The sequence below is a fragment of the Chroicocephalus ridibundus genome, chromosome 23 (genome assembly GCF_963924245.1).
Source record: "Chroicocephalus ridibundus chromosome 23, bChrRid1.1, whole genome shotgun sequence".
Classification (NCBI taxonomy): domain Eukaryota; kingdom Metazoa; phylum Chordata; class Aves; order Charadriiformes; family Laridae; genus Chroicocephalus; species Chroicocephalus ridibundus.
This window is the reverse complement of record NC_086306.1, coordinates 1,845,695-1,869,471: the sequence shown is the minus strand read 5'-3', so window position 1 is coordinate 1,869,471 and position 23,777 is coordinate 1,845,695. Positions and strand designations below refer to the sequence as shown.

General features: G+C 63.5%; 2 protein-coding genes across 4 annotated transcripts; one reads left to right on the top strand and one right to left on the bottom strand.

The window, feature by feature from the left end:
- Positions 1–1,984: 1,984 nt before the first annotated feature.
- On the bottom strand, positions 1,985–9,414 carry ARID5A (AT-rich interaction domain 5A). 3 transcript variants are annotated; one of them, XM_063358759.1, is made up of 7 exons: positions 8,899–9,414; positions 6,087–6,162; positions 5,089–5,245; positions 4,905–4,957; positions 4,074–4,171; positions 3,838–3,985; positions 1,985–3,493 (listed from the first exon to the last, which is right to left on the bottom strand). In XM_063358759.1, exons 2-7 carry the CDS (start codon positions 6,147–6,149, stop codon positions 2,201–2,203), a joined length of 1,812 nt encoding a protein of 603 aa, XP_063214829.1. In that variant the 5' UTR covers positions 6,150–6,162; positions 8,899–9,414; the 3' UTR covers positions 1,985–2,200. The 3 variants fall into 3 exon arrangements, with proteins under 3 accessions (XP_063214829.1, XP_063214831.1, XP_063214830.1); XM_063358761.1 differs by lacking the exon at positions 8,899–9,414 and adding an exon at positions 8,315–8,471; XM_063358760.1 differs by lacking the exon at positions 8,899–9,414 and adding an exon at positions 6,542–6,573.
- Positions 9,415–13,699: 4,285 nt separating this feature from the next.
- Positions 13,700–23,618, top strand: LOC134526698 (serine/threonine-protein kinase 10-like). Its single transcript, XM_063358824.1, has 18 exons — positions 13,700–14,060; positions 16,287–16,451; positions 16,606–16,654; positions 16,884–17,033; positions 17,147–17,219; positions 17,589–17,783; positions 18,137–18,218; positions 18,304–18,414; positions 18,510–20,501; positions 20,618–20,748; positions 21,342–21,465; positions 21,635–21,814; positions 21,918–22,047; positions 22,158–22,282; positions 22,366–22,551; positions 22,669–22,794; positions 22,898–23,011; positions 23,150–23,618. The coding sequence occupies exons 1-18, from the start codon at positions 13,911–13,913 to the stop codon at positions 23,255–23,257; spliced, it is 4,191 nt and encodes a 1,396-aa protein (XP_063214894.1). The 5' UTR covers positions 13,700–13,910; the 3' UTR covers positions 23,258–23,618.
- The last annotated feature ends 159 nt before the right edge of the window (positions 23,619–23,777 follow it).

Below are 23,777 nucleotides of genomic sequence, written 5' to 3'. Positions count from 1 at the left end.
CGGTGCCGGGGTGGCCCCGTGTTCCCCCCCACCACCCCCGAGGGCAGGCACGCTTCCGAAATCCCTGCTCACTTCCTCATCCCGTCGGCTGGTGAGAAGCTCCTGGGTTTGGCTCAGCTTGGCCGGGACAGCACACGCTGCGGCAGAAGCGGGGTCTTTGTTACAAGGAGCCCGAAAACAGAGCAGGGGAGTAACCGTTCTCCCCTCCGATGGCTGGATTTGCTCGTCGTGAGATGTTCCGAGTCCCTTCCCACCCCTCCTGGGCTATACAGGCACCTCTGCGGATGCCGTCTGGCTTTTTGGCGACTGTCCTGCTTTTGCTTTCGTCGTCCCTCTTGCACCCCGGCCTTCGCACGCCCACCATGGTGAGTAGCAGTAAGGATGCTGAGCTTTGCCAGCACCCCAAACCCTGCCGAGCCCCGCGCTTCCCTTTTCCCTGGGGTTTTGTGGAGGGGGGGGAAAAAAAAAAAAAAAAAAAAAAGGCAAGATTTTACTTTGCCAGCAACTCGGGTTCAACCCAGGCAAAGTTTCCCGCAGGGAATGTCGTGGGTGCGGGATGGCCTTGAACTCCCAAGGCTGAGCTAACCCCCAGTGTAGGGGGTTTGCCGATGGGATGCCACTAACGTGGAACCTTCTCCCTGCGCTGACAGCGATGGGAAAAACCGGGATGAACTTAACGCTCCGCTCTAGCATCCGCTTGCTGACGCGAGCGTGTCCGGTACAAAGGCTCTGCCATCGACCTGCAGCGTTTTTAAGCAGCACAACTCTCTTCTTTTTTTTCCAGGTTCGAAAACCCCCCATTTTTCCGCTGCAATACCAACAATACGGCTGAGACGCCCGTCGGGATGTGGCACCTCCAGCGCCCTCGCTCCCGGGTGTGGAGGCAGCTCTTTGTGGGAAGCCTGGAGCTCCGCGGCCACGTCCTCGCTGACAAACTGGGCTTAACGGTGTGTGTTTTGGCAGCGAAGCTCTTGGCGGGGTACAGTCGGGACGGGCTGCGGTGCGTGCAAATGCCTTCCCGATGTCCAGCCGGAGGATCCCGGAGTGGTTGAATCCGTACTGCTGCACTTCTCAACAAGTCTCTAAGCACCGTGGAGAGACCAGTTCCTATCCCAAAGCTTTTCCTTTCCGTGGATACAGCAGAAACGTTCCTTAAAAGCTGATGTACTGCTCCGCCTGAAGCCGGAACCCTCTCTGGGGACGAGCGAGTGCCACCATCCCTCTGCCCTTTCCACTTCGGCTCGTGATGATGTCCCAGGACGGCAGCGAGCGGACGCGCTTGTGGGGAGCAGCCGGCACGAGAGAATTGAGTCCTGCGGCTCCAACGAAGCCTTTGGGTCATTCGCAACAGCTCGACAGGAGGCAAAAAGCACCTGGAGATGTCGCTGGGCTGGTTTGCTCTTGGAAATGGCTCCAATTCCCCCAAAATCGACGCAGAAAAGCACCTCCTTCCCCACGGCATCGGGGTGGCCCCGGAGGTAGGTCTCAGCCCATCCCCGCAGTGTCACGAAACACCTCTGAGGCTTCACGCTTTGGGTGAGGATCCCTCCAAACCCTGCCCCCATCCCAAAAATCAAGGACACCCCAAACGCCACCACTTTTATTTCGGGCACTGCCTCTGCCCCTGCCTCCGCCTTGGGGATGCGGAGCAGCAACGCGCGCAGCGGCCGGGAGCCGCGGTCCCAAACCCTGAAAAAACCTCCGGAGCCCCGGACGGAGGCGACGTAATTAAAAACCCAAAATTGCAGCGCGTGGTGGGAACCGGCCGGGGCTCCGCACCAGAGAGCCACTGAGCATCCCGGCCATGAGGGAATGGGAATAACCATCGTCCGGCTCGGCCTCCTCACCCCATCGTGCGAAACCGCGCCATGGCACGGCATCGCTAGCAAAATAGAAATCTCCACAAGTCGTTTTGCTCCCCTTTTTTTATGTGTATGTATATATATATAATATATATATATATAACCTTGTGATATTGGTAGTTAAGTCACCGGCGTAACGATGTCGGATACAAACAGCTCTAAGATCAAGAGTAAAAATGACACGGTCCAGATTGTCTCCTCTTAGTCCCCTTGCCGCAGGCTCGGAAGCGGTGACGGGCTCCGGCACGCTCCTCCCTGCCCAGCTTAGCCACACCGCGGCATCCCAACCACCGCCTCCTCCGCTGGGAAGGAGGCTGATGCGGAGCGGGATGGAAGCGCTACAGCTTGGCATGGCGGTGAAAAGCCGGCACGTGCGGGGACGCATAGGTGGGTTGGCTGTGCCACGGCGCCGCCGGGTAGAGCCGGTGCCGCAGTGAGCTCTCGTAGGATGCCGGGTAGTGCCCGGGGCCGGTCGCCAGCGGCCGGCACAGGTCAGAGGGCTGCGTGGAAGTGGCTACCAAAGGGCTGGGGAAAGCGGGAATGACGAAGGGGTTGACGGAGAGGGAGGGCGCCACCGGCACACCCTGGGTTTTGAGGTGCTCCAGCGGGTTCCCAAAGCTGGCCGGGAAATGCAGCATGGCTCCCTTGTAAACGTCCGGGGCTTGCGGCAGCGACGCAGCATAGCCGGGGCTGGCCACCACCGCCTTGGGTTTGGCCAACCCTTGCTGGCCCCGGGGCGAGGTGGCACCCATGTCCCTGCCCTCGGCCTCCTTGACGAAGGGGGAGACGGCACGTAGCTTTGCGCTGGGGCCAAAAGCCCCCTCCTCCTCCTCCTCCTCCTCCCGGCCACGCTTGCCCCTGGGCGCGGTGGGGCTGAAGCCGGCCCCGGGGGCCACCCAGCAGGCTTTGACGGTGGCACAGGCGCCCGCTCGCCGCCTCTCCCCGCTCCACGACTGCCCCGCTTTGCTCCGCAGGTCTTGGGGCTGCTCCGGCTCCTCGGGTCGCGTCGGGAAGGCCGAAGGCGGCTCCAAAAAATCCTTCAAACCGGAGAAATACCCCCAGAGGGGGTGGCAGCCGACGGGCTTCAGCACCTCGTTGCGGTAGGCGTGGAAGCAGCCCGTGAAGACGGCGGGCGCCGGACCCCCGTCCTCGGCCCGCGGGCAGGGCTGGCTGTCCCTCCCGTTGCCAACGGGTCCCACCTCGCTCCCCGCGCTCGGAGCTCTATCCTGAGCTCCCGCCGGCTCCGGGCTCCTCTCCTCATCCAGGTGGGGGCCGGTGGCTAGCCGCAGGGGCTCGGGGCCGGAGCTGGGGCCGGCGTCACTCGCCGACCGCTGGCCCTCGAGGCAGTGGCGTTTGTGGCAGTGCAAGGCCTCTGCCTTGCTCACCTGGGCCAGCAGCTTCTTCTTGGCCAGCGGAGACATGATGGGGTGGTTGCCTTTGGAGTAGAAGCTGGAGAAAAGGCGCTTGTAGGTTTCGGGGTGGGTCCTGCAGGGGTTGGGACACCCCCCGGCGGGGCTCGGGGTCGGGACCGCGGGGCTGGGGCATCCCTCCGCCCCCCGGCCCCGCTCCGGGGCGTTCCTCACGTCCTCCGTGACGGCTGCCGCCTCCGGCTTCGCCTTGTCCGGAGGCATCTGCGAGCAAAGGGGAGTCGGGGTGTGGGTGCTGGGGTCCCCAGTGCCCCCCATGTCCCCCGGTGCCAGCGTCACCCACATCCCCTGTGCCAGTGTCCCCCGCATCCCCCTGCTGGGGTCCCAGCTCCCCCCAGTCCGTCCCCCCCAGTCTTGGGTTCCCTCAAGCCCTTCCGCTCCCCTCGTTTCCCAACCGCATCCCTCCTGGCTCTTCCCCAGCCCCCCCCCCCGCCCAGTGCGTCCCCCCCTGGCGAGGGACAGATGGGGACCGGCGTGGGGCTCCCAAACTGGAGCCGCAGCAGCGGGGCTCTGGGATGGGGGGGGGGGGTGTGTTGGGGGCCGCGTACCTGCTCCCGACCCTTCTCCTTCTTGCCCCTCTTGCTCTTCTCGCCCGTCTCTGCCCCCTTGGAGACCTTGTACTGCTTGCGGGGCTTGCTGGGGGGCAGAGGCTTGTCGTCCTCCCCCTTGAGATGCCGCACGTACGGGAGGACCAGCCTGGGGGGGGGTGGGGGTGGCAGTGAGAATCGGCGCCGGGAGGGGAAACTGAGGAACAGACCCCCCCCGCCCCCTGCTCGTCCCCTACCTCTCGTAGTGGCGCCGGGTGCAGGTGGCCGCGCTGGTGCTGCCGGGGCTGCCCCCCAGCTCGTCGTAGACGTTCTTCCACAGCCTTCGCCCCGTCACCTGCGGGGAGTGGGACGGGTTAGCCCTTTCCCGGCACCCGGTGGCCATCCTGGCACCTGGGGGGCCATCTTGGTGGCCATCCCGGCACCCAGTGGCCAGGCTGGTGGCCATCTCAGTGGCCATCCCGGCACCCAGTGGCATCTCGGTGGCCATCCTGGCACCTGGTAGCCATGCCGGTGGCCATCCTGGTACCCAGTGGCCATCCCAGCACCCAGTCACCATCTCGGTGGCCATCCTGGTGACCGTCTTGGTGGCCATCCCAGCACCCAGTGGCCATCTTGGTGGCCATCCCGGCACCCAGTGGCCATCTCGGTGGCCATCCTGGCACCTGGTGGCCATCCTGGTACCCGATGGCCATCCTGGTACCCGATGGCCATCCCAGCACCCAGTCACCATCTCGGTGGCCATCCTGGCGACCATCCCGGTGGCCGTCCCAGCACCCGATGGCCATCTCGGTGGCCATCCCGGCACCCAGTGGCCATCTCGGTGGCCATTCCGGCACGCAGTGGCATCCTGGTGGCCATCCTGGTACCCGATGGCCATCCTGGTACCCAGTGGCCATCCCAGCACCCAGTCACCATCTCGGTGGCCATCCTGGCGACCATCCCGGTGGCCGTCCCAGCACCCGATGGCCATCTTGGTGGCCATCCTGGCACCTGGTGGCCATCCCAGCATCCAGTGGCCATCCCGGCACCCAGTGGCCGGGGCGGCGCCCTGGGCGGCCATCACTTACCAGCTCGTAGGCTCCCAACTTCTCCACGGCTTTGTAGATCTTCCAGAGGTTAACTGGAAATAAAGAGGAGATGCCGAGGGACGGGGGGGGACACGGCGGTCACCGCGGTGGTCACCGTAGCCACCGGCAGCTCCTCCCGGCCCTGGCGGGGGTTGGGGGGGGGCGGGAGGGGGAACCCACATACTCTGCTTGAAGCCGAGGTGGGGGATCCTCTCGATGGGGGTGTGCCGGTCCTTCATGAACTTGTAGAGGCTGACGAGGAAGGCTTCCTCCTCCTCTTTCTCACCCCCGCTCGGCCCTTCTCCCACCGCCTTCTCCCGCTCGGAGCCATCCTCGGAGCCCTGCGGGGCAGGAGGTTGGGGGGGGGGGGGGGAAAGGAGCCGAAGGGGAAACTGAGGCAGAGCAGAAGCAAACCCCCCCCCTCCCTCCCTCCCTCCCTCCTTCCAGGGGTGCTTTACAACCCCGAAGGCTGGTTAACGAGCTCCGGCTTCGTTAGCCGGCAGCTCCGGGCCGCCGGCCAAGTTGGTCAAAGCGCTGGAAGCGGGTGAGAAACGGCTTCCAGGAAAACAGACGGGCAGAAATTCATCCCCCCCCCCCCCTCCGCCGCCGCCCCCCGCCGCCTTTCTCAGCTAAAAATGTTCCTCGTTTGTTTGTTCTACATTTTCCGGAGTTATAAAACTTGTTGCTATTTTTGGGCAAAGCAGCTGCTCCGGCTCCCGAGGACTTTTTTTTTTTTTAATTTTTTTTTTTTTTAAATTTATTTTATTTTATATGTATTTTTTTTTTAATTTTTTTTTTTTTTTTCAATTCTTTCTGGTCTTTTTTCGCCGCTCGTGACGGACGCGGGATTTGAACAGCTGAACTATTTTTAAGGCGGCGGGGGGGGGGGGGGGTGGTGGTTGGTTTTGAGAAATAAAAAGCCGTTTGGAGGGTGGGGTCAAACCCCCCCCCCCCCCCCCCCCGCCCCCTCCATCAGCATTAAAAAAAAATAATGAGAAAAACCTAAATTTTTCCTCCCTAAAAAAAGCCCCGTTTTGGGTATGTTCCCCCCCCCCTCGCCCCACAACGCTGGGAAATTCACCCTCCCGCTTCCACAGGCGGCCAAAGCGATGCCCCCCCCCCCAAAAAAAAATAGGGTGTGGGGGGGTTATATTTGGGGAGGGGGGGGGTGTCAGCACTCACCGCCGGTTTGGGGGCGGTGGGCTCTTGCTTGTCCTCCATGGGGGGGGACTCGTCGTCTTTCATTTTAGGAGCGGACCTGGAAGAAGTGGGGGGGGGGGGGGAGGAAGGGGGGGGTGAGACACCCCAAATTGTTACTCCACACACCCCCCCCTTCTCCCCAAAATTAAGGGTAAATTGGGACGATTTGGGCCACGGCGTTGCCCGCCCCCTCCCCCCGCCAAAAAAAATTTAGGGATCGGGACCCCCCCCAACTTCCCCCCCCCCCCGCGCCCGTTTTGGGGGGGGAAACCCCTGGAAAAAAGGCAATGCCAACGTGGGGAAACTGAGGCAGGGGGTGGGGGACACCCCCCCCCCAGTGTGTTTTACCCCCTCTCCGTTTTTTTTACCCCCCCCGTGTTTTTTAACCTCCCCCCCCCCCCCCCCCCCCCCCCGCCGCCGATCGCGCTCCCGCTCACCCGCCGCCGCCGCGCCATGTGACTGCCCCCCCCCACCGAAGCCGCCCCGCCGCGCCAAAACCCCGCGGGCGCGGCCACGCCCCCTCCGCGCTCCTATTGGGCGGCGCCGACACGCCCCCTCTTCCTATTGGGCAGCCGCGCTGCTCGTCCCCGGGCGCCGCCACCCGGAAGAAAGGCATGCCGGGAGTTGTAGTCCTGCCCGTGGCCGTGCGATGCGGGGGCACACGCGTGTGTACGCTGAAACACGCGTGTTCTTGGCGTGTCCGGGGGCGCCCACGCGTGTTCACCCGTTCACGGTCACGCGTCGCGCGTAGCTCGATGCGTGGGTGCGTGTATTTCGGGGTGTCAGTGTGTGTGTCGGGGGGGGGGGCACACACGTGTGTAAATGCGTGGGCACGCGTGGCCAGGCGTGTTCCTGGGGGTGCCCAGGTGCCCACACGCGTGTGCGTGTGAGTACAGGCGTGTGCGTGTGGTTGCCGGTGAGCACATACGCGCGGGTGCCCTCGTGCAGGTGGGCCCACGCGTGTGCACGCGTGCACTTGGCTGCCGGTGAGCACAGTTGGGTGGGCACACGCGTGTGCCAGGGCGGGCAGACGTGCCCAGGCGTGTTCATGGGGCGTATAAGTGCCAACACGCGTGTGCGTGTGACTTACGGGCATGTGCGTCTGGTGGCGGGTGAGTATATACACGCAGACGCCCTCCTGTGCGGGTGGGCACACGCGTGTGCGTGACTACAGGTGAGCACACACGTGTGGGCACATGTGCCCAGGCGTGTTCGTGGGGTGTGTAAGTGCCAACACGCGTGTGCGTGTGAGCACAGGTGACTACAGGCGTGCGGGTACGGGTGAGTACGTACATGAGGACACCCTCCTGTGCAGGTGGGCACAAGGGTGCGGGAACATGCGTGTGCCGGGGTGGGTACGTGTGTCCAGACGTGTTCATGGAGGGTGTACAGGTGCCAACATGCGTGTGCGTACAGGCATACGCGTGTGATTGCGGGTGAGTACATACGCGCAGATGCCCTTGTGTGCCGGTGGGCACACGTGTGCGGGTACATGCGTGCGCCAGGCTGGGCACGCGTGCCCAGGCGTGTTCATGGGGGGGCATGGAATTGCCGACACGCGTGTGCATGCGAGCACAGGTGTGTACAGGCGTGTGGGTGCGGGTGAGCACATACGTGTGGGTGCGGGTGAGCACATGCACGCGGGCACCCTCACGCAGGTGGGCCCACGCGTGTGCGTGCAGGTACACGCGACCTACACGCGTGTTTCGTGCGTCTGCGGCCCCCCCTTCCCCCGCCGTGATTTCGCCGGCTCACATTTGGTTCCCGGCACCGCCGCTGACGTGATTTCCTCGCAGGAAACCGGGGGGGGGACAACGACGACGACGACGACGACGGGGGACAACGAACAACAACGACGGGGGGCTTTTGGGGTGCAAACCGCCCAATTTGGGACTAAACACCTCAAGCCGGCGCAAACAAACCGCCTCGCATCACCCCGGGGTGCGGGGGGGAGTAGGGGGGCACCTTCGTGGCGGTAATTTGGGTGGCCGGAGGTGACGGCCGGCTTGTAATTAAGCGTTTAATTCCGCGACGGTAATTAACGGCTCTTTTCGCGGGCGGGGGCGGCACTTTCGAGAAACCGCCGGGCGAAAGCCGGGCCGGAGCGGGCTGAGACCGGCCGAAACTCAGCGCACCTCCCTCTCCACCCCCCCACCCCCCCCCCACCCAGGCAAAGCTCTCGCTGCCCCTCCGGGGCTCGTCCTCCTTACCGGAATCACCCCGTTAACCTCAATTTGGGGGGGTTTTAAGCCCAAATTCCCGGTGCTTGGCGGCGGTGGGAGCGTCACGGCTAGGAATAGCGCGGGAGCGGTGCCAGGCCGTTACGGCGGGTGAGTAATGGGTTGAAGTCATCCCTTCCCCGGCCGGTGGCGGGGCGGGGGGGGGGGACGGGGACGGCGTGGGGGGGGGGGACGGGACCCACAATAAACCCCCGCCGTCACCCAACGAAAGGACCCAGCGGGCACCCGGCGAAGGGACCCACCCTGGGGGTGGCGGGGGGGGGGTGGGAGAAGGGGGGAGGGGGGGGGGTCTGGGGCGGTTGGGGACGGTGACGGGTATCCCCAAAGGGTCGGGTCGTCCCTCCCCGTCCGTCAGTCCCCCCCCCCCCCCCCCCGCGCCTCTTTTTTCCGTGGGGTTCGCACCCGCCGGGTGGTTTCTGCGCCCCGGCGTGCGCCGAGTTGAGCCGGTCTCAGCCCGGCAGCGGGATGGGTGGCGAGACGAGGTGACACGTGGGTGGTGGCGGGTGACAGATCCCCTCCCCGGGACCGATCCCCCCCCCCGCCCCGGTACTCACGGGCTCGGGAGGCGCAGGGCGGGCGGCTCATCGGGGCGGCCGGAGGAAGAGCTCTGGGGTTTTGCTGGTGCGACGGTGCCGGGATGACGGGCGGGGGATGAGTCATCCCCCACTCAGGGAAGTGGCGTGTGAGTGTGAGTGTGAGTGTGAGTGTGTGTGTGTGTGTCAGTGTGTGTGTGTGTGTGTCAGTGCCTGTTCGCCTCTGCCATTGACTCTTTCGTTACCGGAACGGCCGGGCTTTTTTGGGGGGGTTCTGGCCCGGGGGCAGCCCGGCACCGCGCTGAATGACTGGGACGGACTTTCCAGCGGCCCTTCCCCCCCCCGCCCCCTCCCCGAAACACCCCGGGGTTGGCGATGTGGCCACGGTGTCACCCGTTCCCCAGGGGTTTGGGGACACGGCCGGGGCCTGGTGGCCGGGATGCCCGTGGGGTGGTGGTCCTGGTCCCCCGTCCCCCCCCCCCGCCGAGGGTGGCTTTGCTGGGCATCGTCCTGCCAACGGGGACGGAGCCACCGGTGTCCCCAGGGCTGGGCATTGTCCTGCCAACGGGGACGGAGCCACCGGTGTCCCCAAGGGCTGGGCATCGTCCTGCCAATGGGGACGGAGCCACCGGTGTCCCCAGGGCTGGGCATCGTCCTGCCAACGGGGACGGAGCCACTGGTGTCCCCAAGGGCTGGGCATCATCCTGCCAACGGGGACAGAGCCATCGGTGTCCCCAAGGGCTGGGCACTGTCCTGCCAACGGGGACAGAGCCACCGGTGTCCCCAAGGGCTGGGCATCGTCCTGCCAACGGGGACGGAGCCACCGGTGTCCCCAAGGGCTGGGCATCGTCCTGCCAACGGGGACAGAGCCACCGGTGTCCCCAGGGCTGGGCACCATCCTGCCAACGGGGACAGAGCCATCGGTGTCCCCAGGGCTGGGCATCGTCCTGCCAACGGGGACGGAGCCACTGGTGTCCCCAAGGGCTGGGCATCGTCCTGCCAACGGGGACGGAGCCACTGGTGTCCCCAGGGCTGGGCATCGTCCTGCCAACGGGGACGGAGCCACCGGTGTCCCCAAGGGCTGGGCATCGTCCTGCCAACGGGGACGGAGCCATCGGTGTCCCCAAGGGCTGGGCACTGTCCTGCCAATGGGGACAGAGCCACCGGTGTCCCCAAGGGCTGGGCATCGTCCTGCCAACGGGGACGGAGCCATCGGTGTCCCCAAGGGCTGGGCATCGTCCTGCCAACGGGGACGGAGCCACCGGTGTCCCCAGGGCTGGGCATCGTCCTGCCAACGGGGACGGAGCCACCGGTGTCCCCAAGGGCTGGGCATCGTCCTGCCAACGGGGACGGAGCCACCGGTGTCCCCAAGGGCTGGGCATCGTCCTGCCAACGGGGACGGAGCCACTGGTGTCCCCAAGGGCTGGGCATCATCCTGCCAATGGGGACAGAGCCATCGGTGTCCCCAAGGGCTGGGCATCGTCCTGCCAACGGGGACGGAGCCACCGGTGTCCCCAAGGGCTGGGCACTGTCCTGCCAACGGGGACGGAGCCACCGGTGTCCCCAAGGGCTGGGCATCGTCCTGCCAACGGGGACGGAGCCACTGGTGTCCCCAAGGGCTGGGCATCGTCCTGCCAACGGGGACGGAGCCACTGGTGTCCCCAAGGGCTGGGCATCGTCCTGCCAACGGGGACGGAGCCATCGGTGTCCCAAGGGCTGGGCACCGTCCTGCCAATGGGGACGGAGCCACCGGTGTCCCCAAGGGCTGGGCATTGTCCTGCCAACGGGGACAGAGCAACTGGTGTCCCCAAGGGCTGGGCACCATCCTGCCAACGGGGACAGAGCCATCGGTGTCCCCAGGGCTGGGCATCGTCCTGCCAACGGGGACGGAGCCACCGGTGTCCCCAAGGGCTGGGCATCGTCCTGCCAACGGGGACGGAGCCACTGGTGTCCCCAAGGGCTGGGCATCGTCCTGACAGTGGGGACAGAGCAACTGGTGTCCCCAGGGCTGGGCATCGTCCTGCCAACGGGGACAGAGCCACTGGTGTCCCCAAGGGCTGGGCATCGTCCTGCCAACGGGGACAGAGCCACCGGTGTCCCCAGGGCCGGGCACCATCCTGACAGTGGGGACAGAGCCACCGGTGTCCCCAAGGGCTGGGCATCGTCCTGCCAACGGGGACGGAGCCCCCAGCATCTCTCCGCTGCTGGGTACCACTTTCCAGGGACACTGTCCCTTGTCCCCAGCTCGGGCACCCCAGTCCCAAGGGACCGAAGCCATCCATAAGTGGGGAACAATTGGGGCCGGACCGGGCTCTGCCGGAGAGCACCCATGGGTGCTCGACCCCGTAGCAGCCCCCTGAGAATCCCCTCCCCGGCTTGTGAAAGAGCCCCAAAAAACAAAGGAAAATCCCCCGGTGACTCATTTTGGGCCAAGAGCTGGAGAAAGCAGAAGTGGGGGGAGGTCGGGGGGGGGGGGGCAGCTGGCCCCTGTCCCCCCCACCCAGGGCTAGAAAGGGAGGTGAAGGACTCCGAGGGTGACATTAACCCTTTCGTTCCAGGAACGCGCCCGCCTTCTACTTAATAATAATGAGATTTAATGAAAAAGAGAAAAAAACCCCAAAACAACACAATAAAAAAAAAACCCCACTTGGGTTTCTCTTCCCGGATCCGGTTTCTATTCGAGCAGAATGGGGGGGGGGGTCGGGAGCTGGGGGGGGGCCCTGCCTCAGTTTCCCCTTGCACCCGGCGGCTGCGTGCGTGGTCCATCCGGATGGGACTAAACGGAATTTCGGGGTCCTGGGGGGGGAGATGAGCACCCTGGCGGGGGGGGGATGTGGCCCCTGGGGGCTTCGCTCCGATGGGAGGAAAAGCTGCTTCCCAAGGAGCCGGGGGCGGGGGGGGGGGGGGTGTGGAATATTTTTTTGAATCCCGTGGAAGAGCTGCTGGAGGAAAAGGGGAATTACCGAGGTTGAAAGGTGGTGCTGGGGTGACGGCGGCCATCGGTGCGCTGAAAGGCGTCGGGGCTCAGCCCCCGCTGCCCGAAAGGGAGAAGGACGGGGGGGGGAAGGAAAAGGGAAAGAGGAGAAAAGGGAAAGAGGAGAAAAGGGAAAGGAAGGGGGGAGAAGGAGATGGAGGAAAAGGAGAAAAAAGTAAAGAAGGAAAAAGAAAAGGAGAAGGAGGGAGAAAGGGGGAAGGAAGAAGGAGAAAGGGAAAGAAGGGGAAGGAAAACAAGGGGAAGGAAAACAAGGGGAAGGGGAAGGAAAAGGGGAAGGGGAAGGAAAAGGGGAAGGGGAAGGAAAAGAAGGAGAAGGGGGAGAAGGGGGAGAAGGAGAAGGGGAAGGAAAGGGGGAAGGAAAAAGGGAAGGAAAAGGAAAAGGAGAAGAAGGGGAAGGAGAAGGGGAAGAAGGAGGAGAAGGAGAAGGGGAAGGAGAAGGGGAAGGAGAAGAAGGGGAAGGAGAAGGGGAAGAAGGAGGAGAAGGAGAAGGGGAAGGAGAAGGGGAAGGAGAAGAAGGGGAAGGAGAAGGGGAAGAAGGAGGAGAAGGAGAAGGGGAAGGAGAAGGGGAAGGAGAAGAAGGGGAAGGAGAAGGGGAAGAAGAAGAAGGGGGAGAAGGAGAAGGGGAGAAGGAGAAGAAGGAGAAGGAGAAGGGGAAGGAAGGAAAAGGGGAAGGAGAAGGGGAAGGAGAAGGGGAAGGAGAAGGGGAAGGAGAAGGGGAAGGAGAAGGGGAAGGGGAAGAAGGGGAAGGAGAAGGGGAAAGGAGGAAAAGAAGAAGGAGCTGGAGGAAATGGAAAAGGAGAAGGAGAGAAAAGAGCCAAAACCCGAAAGCCCGGCTGCTGGGGACGGTGCCGGGGGGGGGCACCCGCATCCCTTGGGGGCACAACCTGCGGCCAGAGGGTTCGTTATCCCGGGGGGCTTTTTTTGGGGGGGGGGGGGGGGGGGCTGCTCTGGGGGTCGCGGGAAGCCCCAGCACCCTCCTCCCGTGGGCTAATCCGTCGGGTGCTGGGACGGACACACACCCCCCCCCCCCCCCCCCCCCCCCCCGTCCTCCCCCCCCCCCCCCAGCTCTGCGCCGGAGCCTGACGCTCTCCATGATGAACATAAAGCCGCAAACCCGCTCCCCGGAGTTAATTACCCCGTGATTAACCGCTGTAATCACCGGGAAAACAGCCTCCTCGGGGAGCGCACGTGAGCTGAGACCCCCCCCCCGCCACCCCCCCACCCCCCCCCCCCCAGCACCTGGGGGATGCTGCGCCCACACCGGCGCGGGGGGGGGGGGGGGGGCGGTGTGTGTTATTATTTAGGAGGTTAAAAACCACCTTGGTTTCGGGGAGCAGCCGGATGCTTTTGGGTGCCGCTGCAGCACCCTGGGTGCCGGGGGGGGGGGGTGTGTGTGTTTTGGGGGGGGGCGGCTTTGGGTGCCCCCCACGAAGAGGGGCTGCAAAACGAGGTGCCAGCCGCACTTTCCCCCCAACCCTCCGGTGCCAGCGGGGTCTTTCCGGGGAGAGTTAATTAGTGGGGGGCACTACTAATAAAGCTTAATGACCTCGCCTGGGCCCCCCCCCCCCTCACCGTGGGACCTGTTTAAGCCCAGCGGAGCCTCTTGGTGCTGGGCCCTGAGCGCGGGGGCAATTCACGGCGCCGGGCACCTATAGGAGCACCCAGGTCTGGAAAGGACCATACATCTGCCGAGGGGACCCCCTCTCCCCCCCCATACCCCCCCCCCCCCAGGTGGTTTTGGCAGGGGGTGCGGGCAGCACCTTGACTGGGGGGGGTAGGGGGGAACGGGACCCTTTCTCCCATCCCGCAACACCCCCCCTCCCCGCCGCGAAGGCGGGAGGAAGATGCAAAAGCATCTTCTTCGTTTCGTGGCACCTTCACCTCGCGGCACATCCTGCGCGGTGCGGGGCAGCGCTCAGCCCCTTCCTGCCCACGGAGGAGGAGGAGGAGGAGGAGGAGGAAGAAGAAGCCGAGGGGCCGCGAAGGTGGAGGAGCTCCAGCCCGGCCGCCCCCTTTAGCTCTGCATGGAGGTGACCCCATGGCTTTTCTCCGCCGGCTTTTTGGCTTTTCGGAAAAGAAGAAGCCGTCGCCGAGGCGGTACGAGCACGTCAGGCGGGACGTGGACCCCGAGGAAGCCTGGCTGGTGCTGGGCGAGCTGGGCGACGGCGCCTTCGGCAAGGTCTTTAAGGTAGGAAACCCAACGCGCCTCCCCCCCCAAAAAAAACCCCACCCCGCCGGCGCCCCCGGGGCTTTACAAGTGCTTTCATTTATTTATTTATTCGTTTATTGGTGCTGCCTCCATCATCGTGCAGCTTCCGGCGGGCAAGAAGCTAAAAAGCCGCTAACCAGCCCCAAAATTTCTAGCAGAGGATGGCGGGGTCCTCGCCTGGGGCTGGCTCAAGCCCATCCCTGACCTTCGGCTCGGGGAGAGCCACCGGCTCCCGGTGCCGGCCCGTTTGCCGACGGGTGTTTGCCCCTGGGTTGGCGCCCAAGGGTTGAGACGGGGATGTTTTTTTCTCTGAAACGCGGTGCAGAGCCCCAGCGCGACAGGAAACCCAAATTCGCCGCTCGTCAGCCCCGCGGCAGCAGCCGCCTTCCGGCACCGGGGCCGGCGGCACGCGGTAGTGATGGGCCCCGAGCCCGGCTGGGCTTTCGCTGGCCAAACCCGTCCCATCTTCTCTCTGCGGCGTTTTTGGGGCAGCCGAATGCCTCGGCGTCGCTCATGGGATGGGGTTTCACCACCAAAAGGTCCCTGGGGGGGGGTGGGGGGGTGTGTGTTTGCTGAGCCCCCCGCGCCGATGCTCGCTGCGGCTGCGCCCACGGGAGCCACGTTGCATCCGTAGGGGGATGTAGCTTGCCAGAGGGTTTTGGGATACGGTGGGATGCTTCCAGGACCTCCACGAAGGGTTTTGGGATGGAGCGCAATGCTCTGGGACCCACACAGAGGGGTTTGGGATGCAGCGGGATGCTCCAGGACCCACGCAGAGGGTTTTGGGATAACAGCGGGTTGCTCTGGGACACACACATAGGGTGGCATGGTCACATCGGGAGCAGAAGGTTTTGGGATACAGTGGGACACTCCAGCACCCACCCTAGAGGGTTTTGGGATAACAGCGGGGTGCTCTGGGACCCACACACAGAGTTTTGGGATACAGTGGGATGTTCCGGGACCCATGCACAGGGTTTTGGGACACAGCAGGATGCTCTGGGACCCACACGGAGGGGTTTGGGATGCAGCGGGATGCTCCAGAACCCATGCAGAGGGTTTTGGGATAACAGCAGGATGCTCTGGGACACACACACAGGGTTTTGGGATACAGCAGGATGCTCTGACACCCACCCTAGAGGGTTTGGGGATACAGCGGGATGCTCTGGGACCCACGCAGAGGGTTTTGGGATACAGTGGGATGCTTCCAGGACCTCCACAAAGGGTTTTGGGATGGAGCGCAATGCTCTGGGACCCACACAGAGGGGTTTGGGATGCAGCGGGATGCTCCGGAACCCACGCAGAGGGTTTTGGGATAACAGCGGGATGCTCTGGGACACACACAGGGTGGCATGGCCACATCGGGAGCAGAAGGTTTTGGGATACAGTGGGACACTCCGGCACCCACCCTAGAGGGTTTGGGGATAACAGCGGGGTGCTCTGGGACCCACACACAGGGTTTTGGGATACAGTGGGATGTTCCGGGACCCATGCACAGGGTTTTGGGACACAGCAGGATGCTCTGGGACCCACACGGAGGGATTTGGGATGCAGCGGGATGCTCCAGAACCCATGCAGAGGGTTTTGGGATAACAGCAGGATGCTCTGACACCCACCCTAGAGGGTTTTGGGGATACAGCGGGATGCTGTGGGACCCACACAGAGAGTTTTGGGATACAGTGGGATGCTCTGTGACCCACGCAGAGGGTTTTGGGATACAGTGGGATGCTCTGGGACCCACGCAGAGGGTTTTGGGATACAGTGGGATGCTTCCAGGACCTCTACAAAGGGTTTTGGGATGGAGCGCAATGCTCTGGGACCCACACAGAGGGGTTTGGGATGCAGTGGGATGCTCCAGGACCCACGCAGAGGGTTTTGGGATAACAGCAGGATGCTCTGGAACCCACGCACAGGGTTTTTGGATACAGCGGATGCTCTGGGACCCACACAGAGGGTTTTGGGATAACAGCAGGATGTTCTGGGACCCACGCACAGGGTTTTGGGATACAGCGGATGCTCTGGCACCCACGCACAGGGTGGCACGGTGACATCAGCTCCAGCCCTCTCCTTCCTGCCTCTGGTGACGGTGGGGTCCCCATGTCCGTCCCCAGCATTTGACTTGGTGGCGCCGAGCGTCCTGGGCGGGATGCGACGGGTCCAAGCTTCCCCCTCGCCAAAAATCGCCCCCCCCCCCCCCCCCTTCCCCAGGCGCAGAACAAGGTGACGGGGGCGCTGGCGGCCGCCAAGGTGATCGAGACCCCGAGCGAGGAGGAGCTGGAGGACTACGTGGTGGAGATCGAGATCTTGGCTTGCTGCGACCACCCCAACATCACCAAGCTGCTGGACGCGCTCTACTGGAACGGGCGGCTCTGGGTGAGCTGCGGAGGGTGCTGGTCTCCCACCCCCCCCCCCCCCAACCCCCAGGGCACGCACCGGGGTCCCACCGCCGTCCTGGTGGCTGGGGGGGGGTGTCTCGGTCTGGAGGGGACCCGTTTTTCAGAGCGGGGTGGGAAACCTCTCCCTGCAGATCCTGGTGGAGTTTTGTGCCGGAGGGGCCGTGGATGCAGCGATTTTGGGTAAATAAATGTGTTTTTCTGGCCGGTGAGAGGCCATCGGAGGATTTGGGATGAGATTGTCAAATTTTGCGGCGTGGAAAGGAGTCCCGGGCTTGCGCAGCATCTTCAGGAGGGAGGACGGGTTGTGGGGGGCATCTTCCTCCGGGTACCCCCCGGGTGTGCTGGGGAGGCGGGGGGGTGCCGGGCAGGAGGCATCGTTAGCGGCGGGGTTCGTTTGCGCTAATGGCAGAGCTGGAGAAAGGGCTGACGGAGGAGCAGATCCGGGCGGCTTGCAAGCAGCTGCTGCTGGCGCTGCAGTACCTGCACGGCTGCAAGATCATCCACAGGGACGTGAAGGCTGGCAACGTCCTGCTCACCCTCGACGGGGACGTCAAGCTGGGTGAGTCCCGGGGAAATCGGGGCCCCGTGGGGCGGAGGGAGGCCGGGGAGGGAGGATCCCGGGGGATGCTTCGCCCCGAGGATCGTCTCTAACCGCCTCTTCCTGCTCTGCAGCCGATTTTGGCGTCTCGGCCAAAAACTCCAGCACCGTCCAGCGCCGGGTGTCCTTCATCGGCACCCCGTACTGGTAGGTGTGGGGCGGGAATCCCTGGGGATGGTGGGATTTGAGCGCGCAGGCAGGCGGGATGGGGCGGGGGGGCCCAGGTGTCCTGCTCCTCCTGCGGAGCCTCGCAACCAGCTCCTCGACATCAGGAGCACCTCAAGAAACCAGATCTTTCCTCTTCCAGCCAAGGTCAGCTCCAGGGTTGGCTTCTCAGTAGGATGGAGAGGACACATGGGGTGCAAGCCGGGCTGGGGCAGCGTTGGAAGAGTTGGGGTTGGCTCTCACCTCTTCTGCCTGTGGGGTTGTCTCCGAAGGAGATGGCACCTGGGTTTGGCTCCAGGGTGAGATCCCAGCCCGGGACAGGCTGGACCTCTTCCCCTCTCCCATGCGCAGGATGGCCCCAGAGGTGGTGCAGTGCGAGACGTCCAAGGAGAGCCCCTACGGCTACAAGGCTGACATCTGGTCACTGGGCATCACGTTGATCGAGATGGCCGAGATGGAGCCCCCCTACCACGAGCTGAACCCCCTCCGGGTGCTGCTGAAGATCGCCAAGTCCCAGCCGCCCACCTTGCGTCACCCCAAGAGGTGGTGAGTCCCCGTCGTGGAGCAGTCGCTCCAGTGTTGGTGACGGTGGGAGAAGTTGTGCCATGGGGCAGCTCCTGCTCGAAGCCATGTCTGGGCAGCTGGGGTGGGCTCTTGGACCATAAGTGATGCTGGTTGTGATTCCTCCAAGCCCAGCTCCAGAGGTGGCACCACGGGTTTCCCACCACACCACCTTTGCCCACAGAAGGTGACACTGGTGGGCAGCACCGGGGTGGGGACCTCCTGCCAAGGTGTTAGCAGAGCCTGGGTGTCCCTGGCATCACCCCAAGGTCTGTGGGGCCCACAGTGGAGGATGACGGGGAGCTTCTGGCCCCTTGCTCACAGGGACCATCCCGCAGGTCTGAAGACTTCAAGGACTTCCTGAGGAAATCCTTGGAGAAGAGCCCCGAGGCACGGTGGTCGGCCAGCCAGCTCCTGCAGGTTGGTAGCACCCATTGGCACTTGCCCGGGGTGGTGGGACCCATCCCTGGTGCTGGCCCCGCTCACCTCCCTCGCTCCCACCCAGCACCCCTTTGTGGCGGGCATTTCCGACAAGCGACCGCTCCGGGAGCTGGTGGCCGAAGCTCGAGCCGACGTGCTGGAGGAAGAGGATGAGGAGGAAGGTCTGGTCCCCTTGGTGCGTGAGTAGTGGCCGTCTGGGGTGCAAGATCCCTCTAACCCTTTCCATGAGCTCGTTGAGCCTCACCTCTTCCCCTGTTGTCCACCCCACAGCCTGGGCAGGAACGTGGAGAGTCCTCCTGTCCCCCAACCCCAGGGGATCCCCTGGAGCACCAGCCCCCAGACCCAGTGGGGAGAGCCAGCAAGGAGCCGGGCATCCCATCCAACACCCAGGTGGTGGATGAGCCCAGGACCAAGAAAGCATCCGACTTTTTGAAGCAAATGAGGAGGAGGTCCTCACCTGAGCCCGTGGGCTCCCTGAGGCTCCCCGCGAAGAGGTCGTCTGAGCTTCTGAAGCTGATGCGGCGCAGGTCGTTTTTTGGAGGGATGAAGTCCCAAGAAACAGCTAAGGAGCAGCACGGGGCAGAGCCGAACAGGTTGGAGATTACGGCATTGGATGTTCCTCAAGGGACATCAGTCCCAGCAGAGGCAGGAGGAGAAGTTCAAGGGTGTCGAGAGGAGGAGACCAGCCATCTGGGGAGCCCCTGCAACGTGCCTGAGCTCCCCTTGGGACCACAGCGGGCAGGAGACATTGCTGAACCACAAGAGCTGAAGGCAGAGCAGGTTGGACCCAAGGCAGAGCCCCAGGAGGAAAGCCAACATGCTGACGCATCACCGGTGGCCAAAACACCCACGGAGGGACAGCTTGGAGCCCAACCAAGCCCCGTTTTGACCCCCAAAAGCGATACAAGAAAGGAGTCAAGCAGAGACCATACCTGTAACTCGCTGGCCCTGCCTGCACCCACGGACAGGGACTGGTGCAGAGGCTCGGCCGTGGGGCAGCTGGTGGCAGCCCTGGACCTGTGGACCATGGGGACCAAAACCCAGAGCTTCAAGTCACTGGCAGAGCATCAGCACCGGGTTACCCGGTCCTTGCTAGAGGTGAAGGTTGAGGTTAGCTCCACAGGGGCTGAAGATGGCCTTGGGAAGGATGGCGATGGAGCAGGGAGGGGACCCATGGGACCTGAGGGAGCTGGAGAGCCTGGGGAGACTGAGCAGATTGAGGTTGGCTCCACCGGGGCTGAAGATGGCCTTGGGAAGGATGGTGATGGAGCAGGGAGGGGACCCATGGGACCGGAGGGAGCTGGAGAGCTTGGGGAGACTGAGCTGGTGGAGGAGAGGGTGCCACGGGGTGAAGAATCGCTGATGCCCAGTGTGACAGAGGAGGTAGTGGTGGTGTCAGACGTTCTCAAGGGGTGGCAGGAGCCCCCAGCTGGTCCGGGAGAGGCCGGAGAGAGGAACAACGAGGGGAGACACTCAGCCGCCTGCGAGCCCATCGCTGACGCCCTGGACCTGGTTGAGCAGGAGGTGGGGAGGAATGAGGAGGAAGCCACCGTTAACACTGAAACTGGGGTGGAAACTTCTCCCGAGGAAGCCCTGGTGCCAGCAGAAGTGAAATTGGAAGAGGATGTTGTAAAAGGGTGTTTGATTGGAGACCATAACCCAGTTGGAGATGCAACCAGGCCGGGGAAAGTGATGCTGGCAGGAGAGGAACCAGAGGTGGTGGCCTCTGCACCATGCGCAGGAAAGGGACCTGCAAATGAGGAGGCTCAAAATTCAGCAGAGGATTCATCCCCCATGGAGATCCCGGAGCCTGTTGAAGAAGAAACAGAAGAGAAAGCAGGAAATAACCTCAGAGACAACCAGCCAGAAGCTGCTCATGGGAATGTCTGGAAAGGACAAGATGGAAATGATGGAGAGCTTGGAGAAGACACGGTGCAGGTTGCTCCAGCTCCTGAAGGACCATCAAGGGATGGACCCGGAGAGGAGATGGGTGGCTTGGAGTGTCACGGAGCAGTGTGTGAGCCCCAGGAGGCCCTCGGTGGACATCCACAGGCCACAAAGTCTGTGAACTTTGACAGCGCCCTTGTCCGCAGCTCTTCCCAGGCGCGGGCAGCGTGGGAAGTAGGGAACGCACCAGACCCACCCATCACATCACAGCAAGGAGAAGAGCCATTCCCTGTGGAAAATCCTGCATGTGTACAAGGTCCAAGTGTCCTCCCGGCAGCAGCGCAGCCTTTCCCCTCTGCCGGGGAAGCCCAGCAGGTGAGAAGCTTGCAGGTAACACGGCCACGTGAAGCTGCCCCCCCCGGCATGGGCTTCCATGTTGGGTTTATGTAGTTTTGGGCTGTCTGAGCTCAAACCGTTGCTCCTGGTCGCAGGAACCTGCCTCGCTCCAAAGGACGGTCAAGAAAACTCGGAGGTTTGTTGTGGACGGGGAGGAGGTGAGCGTGACGACTTCCAGGACCGTCGACAGGGCTGGGGCAAGGGATGAGATGGTGCGCTCGGCTCGGTGAGTGATGCTGGCAGTGGAGGGGCCACCGGGAATCTCCCACCCATTCCTGGACAAGGAGGACCAGGGGCAAAAGGGGGAGAGGGTGCGGGAGGGAAGGATGGGTCTATGGGGCTCTGTGCAAAGCTTGACCTCCAGGCTTGGGAAACCCAATCTGCCTCCCTGGCTGGTGTCTACTCCAGCAGGAGAGCGCGAGCAAGCCCCTCCCTGCACCCTCAGGGCTGTGCAGGAGGGACACATGAGGAGCCAAAACGCTGCCCAGCCCCATATCTGGTGTGTCCAGCAGCCGGCTTAAGGAAAGAAGAGGGGAAGATCTTCTCCCATAAGCTCTCATGTCACCCATGGAGAGTAGGAAAGGATGAAGGGGGAGATGGAGGGGCAGCAACACGGGCTGAGTTTGGGAGCACGGCCACCACGGACCAACAGGTGTCCCATCTTCCTTCTTGCTGGAGAAAGTCTTCTCCTTGATGTTGCACCAGGGCTGAGCTGCTCCCTTCCTTTAGTGACCTACACGTTTGCCATCCTGGGAGAGAGAGGTGCCTCCAGAGGGAGGTCCTTTGGGCCCCCTCTCACCTGATTCCCCAAACCTTTAGGCGCCAGGAGCTCCGCGAGCTGCGGGTGCTGCAGAAGGAAGAGCAGCGAGCTCAGAGCCAGCTGGAGCAGAAGTTTCACCAGCAGCGGGAGCAGATGTTTCGTCACATCGAGCAGGAGATGATGGTAACCAGACCATCGTCCCTTGGTGCAGTGATATGGTCAGAGAGGGACATATGCAAGGGGGTGCTGGGGTCTCACCATGGGAGATACCAGGGTCTAGGGGGGGTTTGGTTGCTTCGGTGGCCACTTCTTCTGGTCCCTGCAGCCCCCGTTAACCATATCTGCATGGCAGAGCAAGAAGGAGTTTTACGACCGGGAGGTGGAGAGCTCGGAGCGGCGCTACCAGCAGCTGAAGGAACGTCAGGAGCTCGAGTACACGGTGAGGCTGCGAGACGAGGCCAAACGCCTCAAGGCCCTCCAGGAGAAGGACTGCGGGAGGAGGATGCAGGAGCTGAAGGGTGATAGGAGAGAGGTGAGGGGCCGGGGCAGTGCTGGCTCCCCCAGCCGTGCCACCAGGAGCCTGGGGACCATCTTCCCTGGGTGCTGGGATCAAGCTCCTCCATTGCTCATGGCAGGAGCAGCGGTTCCTGCAGCAGCAGCAGGAGGAACTCAACGCAGCCCTGCAGAGGGTCGTCCAGGAGCACAAGAAGAAGATGACGTCCATCGACTGGGAGTGCATCAGCAAGATCCATAGCCTCAGGAGAGGTGCACCGGGCTGGGAGGAGGATGAGGATGGAAGGTTCTTGGGGAGGGGAGCAGGGGGTCTGGCTGGGGGTTTTTGGAGGTGGTCACGGTGCTGCGGTCTTGCCCGGCAGCCCGCGAGTCGGTGGTGTGGAGCATGGAGCAAGGGCACCTGCAGGAGAAGTACCAGCTCTTCAGGCAGCAGGTGAAGGAGCAGCATGCGCTGCAGAGGCAGCAGCTCCGCAAACGCCACGAGAAGGTGAGGTGGGAACCACCGGTGATGGTCCCCCAGCCCTAGGTGCTCCCGACCCCTCTCCTGGCTCATCCTCCTGCCCTTCCCAGGAGACGGAGAGGATGAACCGCTTCCACCAGCTCTTGCTGGAGGATCTGAGGAGTCAGCAGGCGCAGGAGCGGGCTCAGCTGCTGAAAAGCCAGCGCTGCGATGCCAAAACCCGCCTGGCCCTCTTCAAGGACAACCTGAAGATCCAGGAGGCCAATGGGGCCAAGCAGAGGGAGAGGGCCAAGCAGGTACAAGGGGGCCAACGAGGTCTGGGGCCAACGAGGTTCCCCAGCACAGTCTCCAAAAAGCTGTAAGCGATGGCTTTTGGGGAAAGGGAGGGTGACGCAGGCTGTCCCCCACCGCAGTTCGCGCAGCAGGAGGAGAGGCGGCAGCGAGCGGAGGCGCAGCAGCAGCAGGAGCAGCAGGCGCAGCAGCTGCAGCAGCTGCAGCAGCAGCAGGCTGAGAGCCTGGCAGAGCTGGAGCAGATGCAGGTACCGGGGACCACCGCAAAACCGTCCACCCCGGGGGGCTTCCCGCACCCCTGCTACCTCTCCTCGAGCACCTTCCTTCCCGTTTCCACCTCCCCTCTCCCAGAGCGAGAAGATGACCCTCTTGGCAGAGCAGGAGAGGAGGCAGCTGGAGCGGCTGGACCAGGAGCATGCCATGGAGCTCAGCGAGTGGAAGCAACGGCTGGCTGCCCGCAAGGAGGTGAGTGGTCCTGCAGGCCCAATCATTCCCTCCCCGTCTTGGCCCAACTTCGCGGGATATGATGGAGGGCTGCTCTCCTCGCCGCAAGACCCTGCGGCGTGGGGCACGGGCCGTGGCAGCGCTGCGTCTCTCCTCCAGATGTTGGAGGAGGAACTGGGGAACTCGCTGCCGGTGCAGCGGCGAGGAGGGCTGCGCGGCGCCCACAGCAGCAACAGGATCACCCGCTTCTTCCACTTCCCGTCCTGACACTCCACTGGGGATTACTGGGGAGTGAGAGGCAGGCAGCTGCGTGGGGACCGGTCCCACGGCTCTTCTGGGAGATGGGACCAAAGGATCTCAAAGGTGACACGAGGGGCAGCTGCCCCGGGGATGCTGAGCCCCAGCACTGAGCCGCCGGGCAGGACATGGTACGGATCCCGGGGGTGGCAGGCGTGGGTGTGTTTAAGATGACCCTTGCCGTGCTGGAGGGGCTGGGGTGACACAGGCGCTGCCACCCCGAATCGCCCCAGAAGCCCTTCGGCGAAGTCACCCCACTGGTCTCGAAGCTGTGGGTACAGGGGGGGGTTGGTGGCACTTCCCGTGCGGATCTCCCCTCAGCTGAATTGCAACTCAGGAAAATACAGCCTTTCTTGAAGGAATTCCCTGTTTGTGACTATTTTACTTAAAAACCCTCGTCCTGCGCCCCACCAGCATGTCCTGTGCCCCCAGCCTGCCCCCTCAGGCCAGCTCTCAGGCAAGGGGGTCCCGTGCCCAGCCTCTGGGCCAG

Coding starts and splice junctions, on each gene's coding strand:
- ARID5A (XM_063358759.1), bottom strand. CDS start 6,149: ATGAAAGACGACGAGTCCCCCCCCATGGAGGACAAGCAAGAGCCCACC. Junction 5,246..6,086: donor CCACCGCCCCCAAACCGGCG/GTGAGTGCTGAC, acceptor CCTGCCCCGCAG/GGCTCCGAGGATGGCTCCGA. Junction 3,494..3,837: donor AGGAGAAGGGTCGGGAGCAG/GTACGCGGCCCC, acceptor CTTTGCTCGCAG/ATGCCTCCGGACAAGGCGAA.
- LOC134526698 (XM_063358824.1), top strand. CDS start 13,911: ATGGCTTTTCTCCGCCGGCTTTTTGGCTTTTCGGAAAAGAAGAAGCCG. Junction 16,655..16,883: donor CGTGGATGCAGCGATTTTGG/GTAAATAAATGT, acceptor CGCTAATGGCAG/AGCTGGAGAAAGGGCTGACG. Junction 17,220..17,588: donor TTCATCGGCACCCCGTACTG/GTAGGTGTGGGG, acceptor TCCCATGCGCAG/GATGGCCCCAGAGGTGGTGC.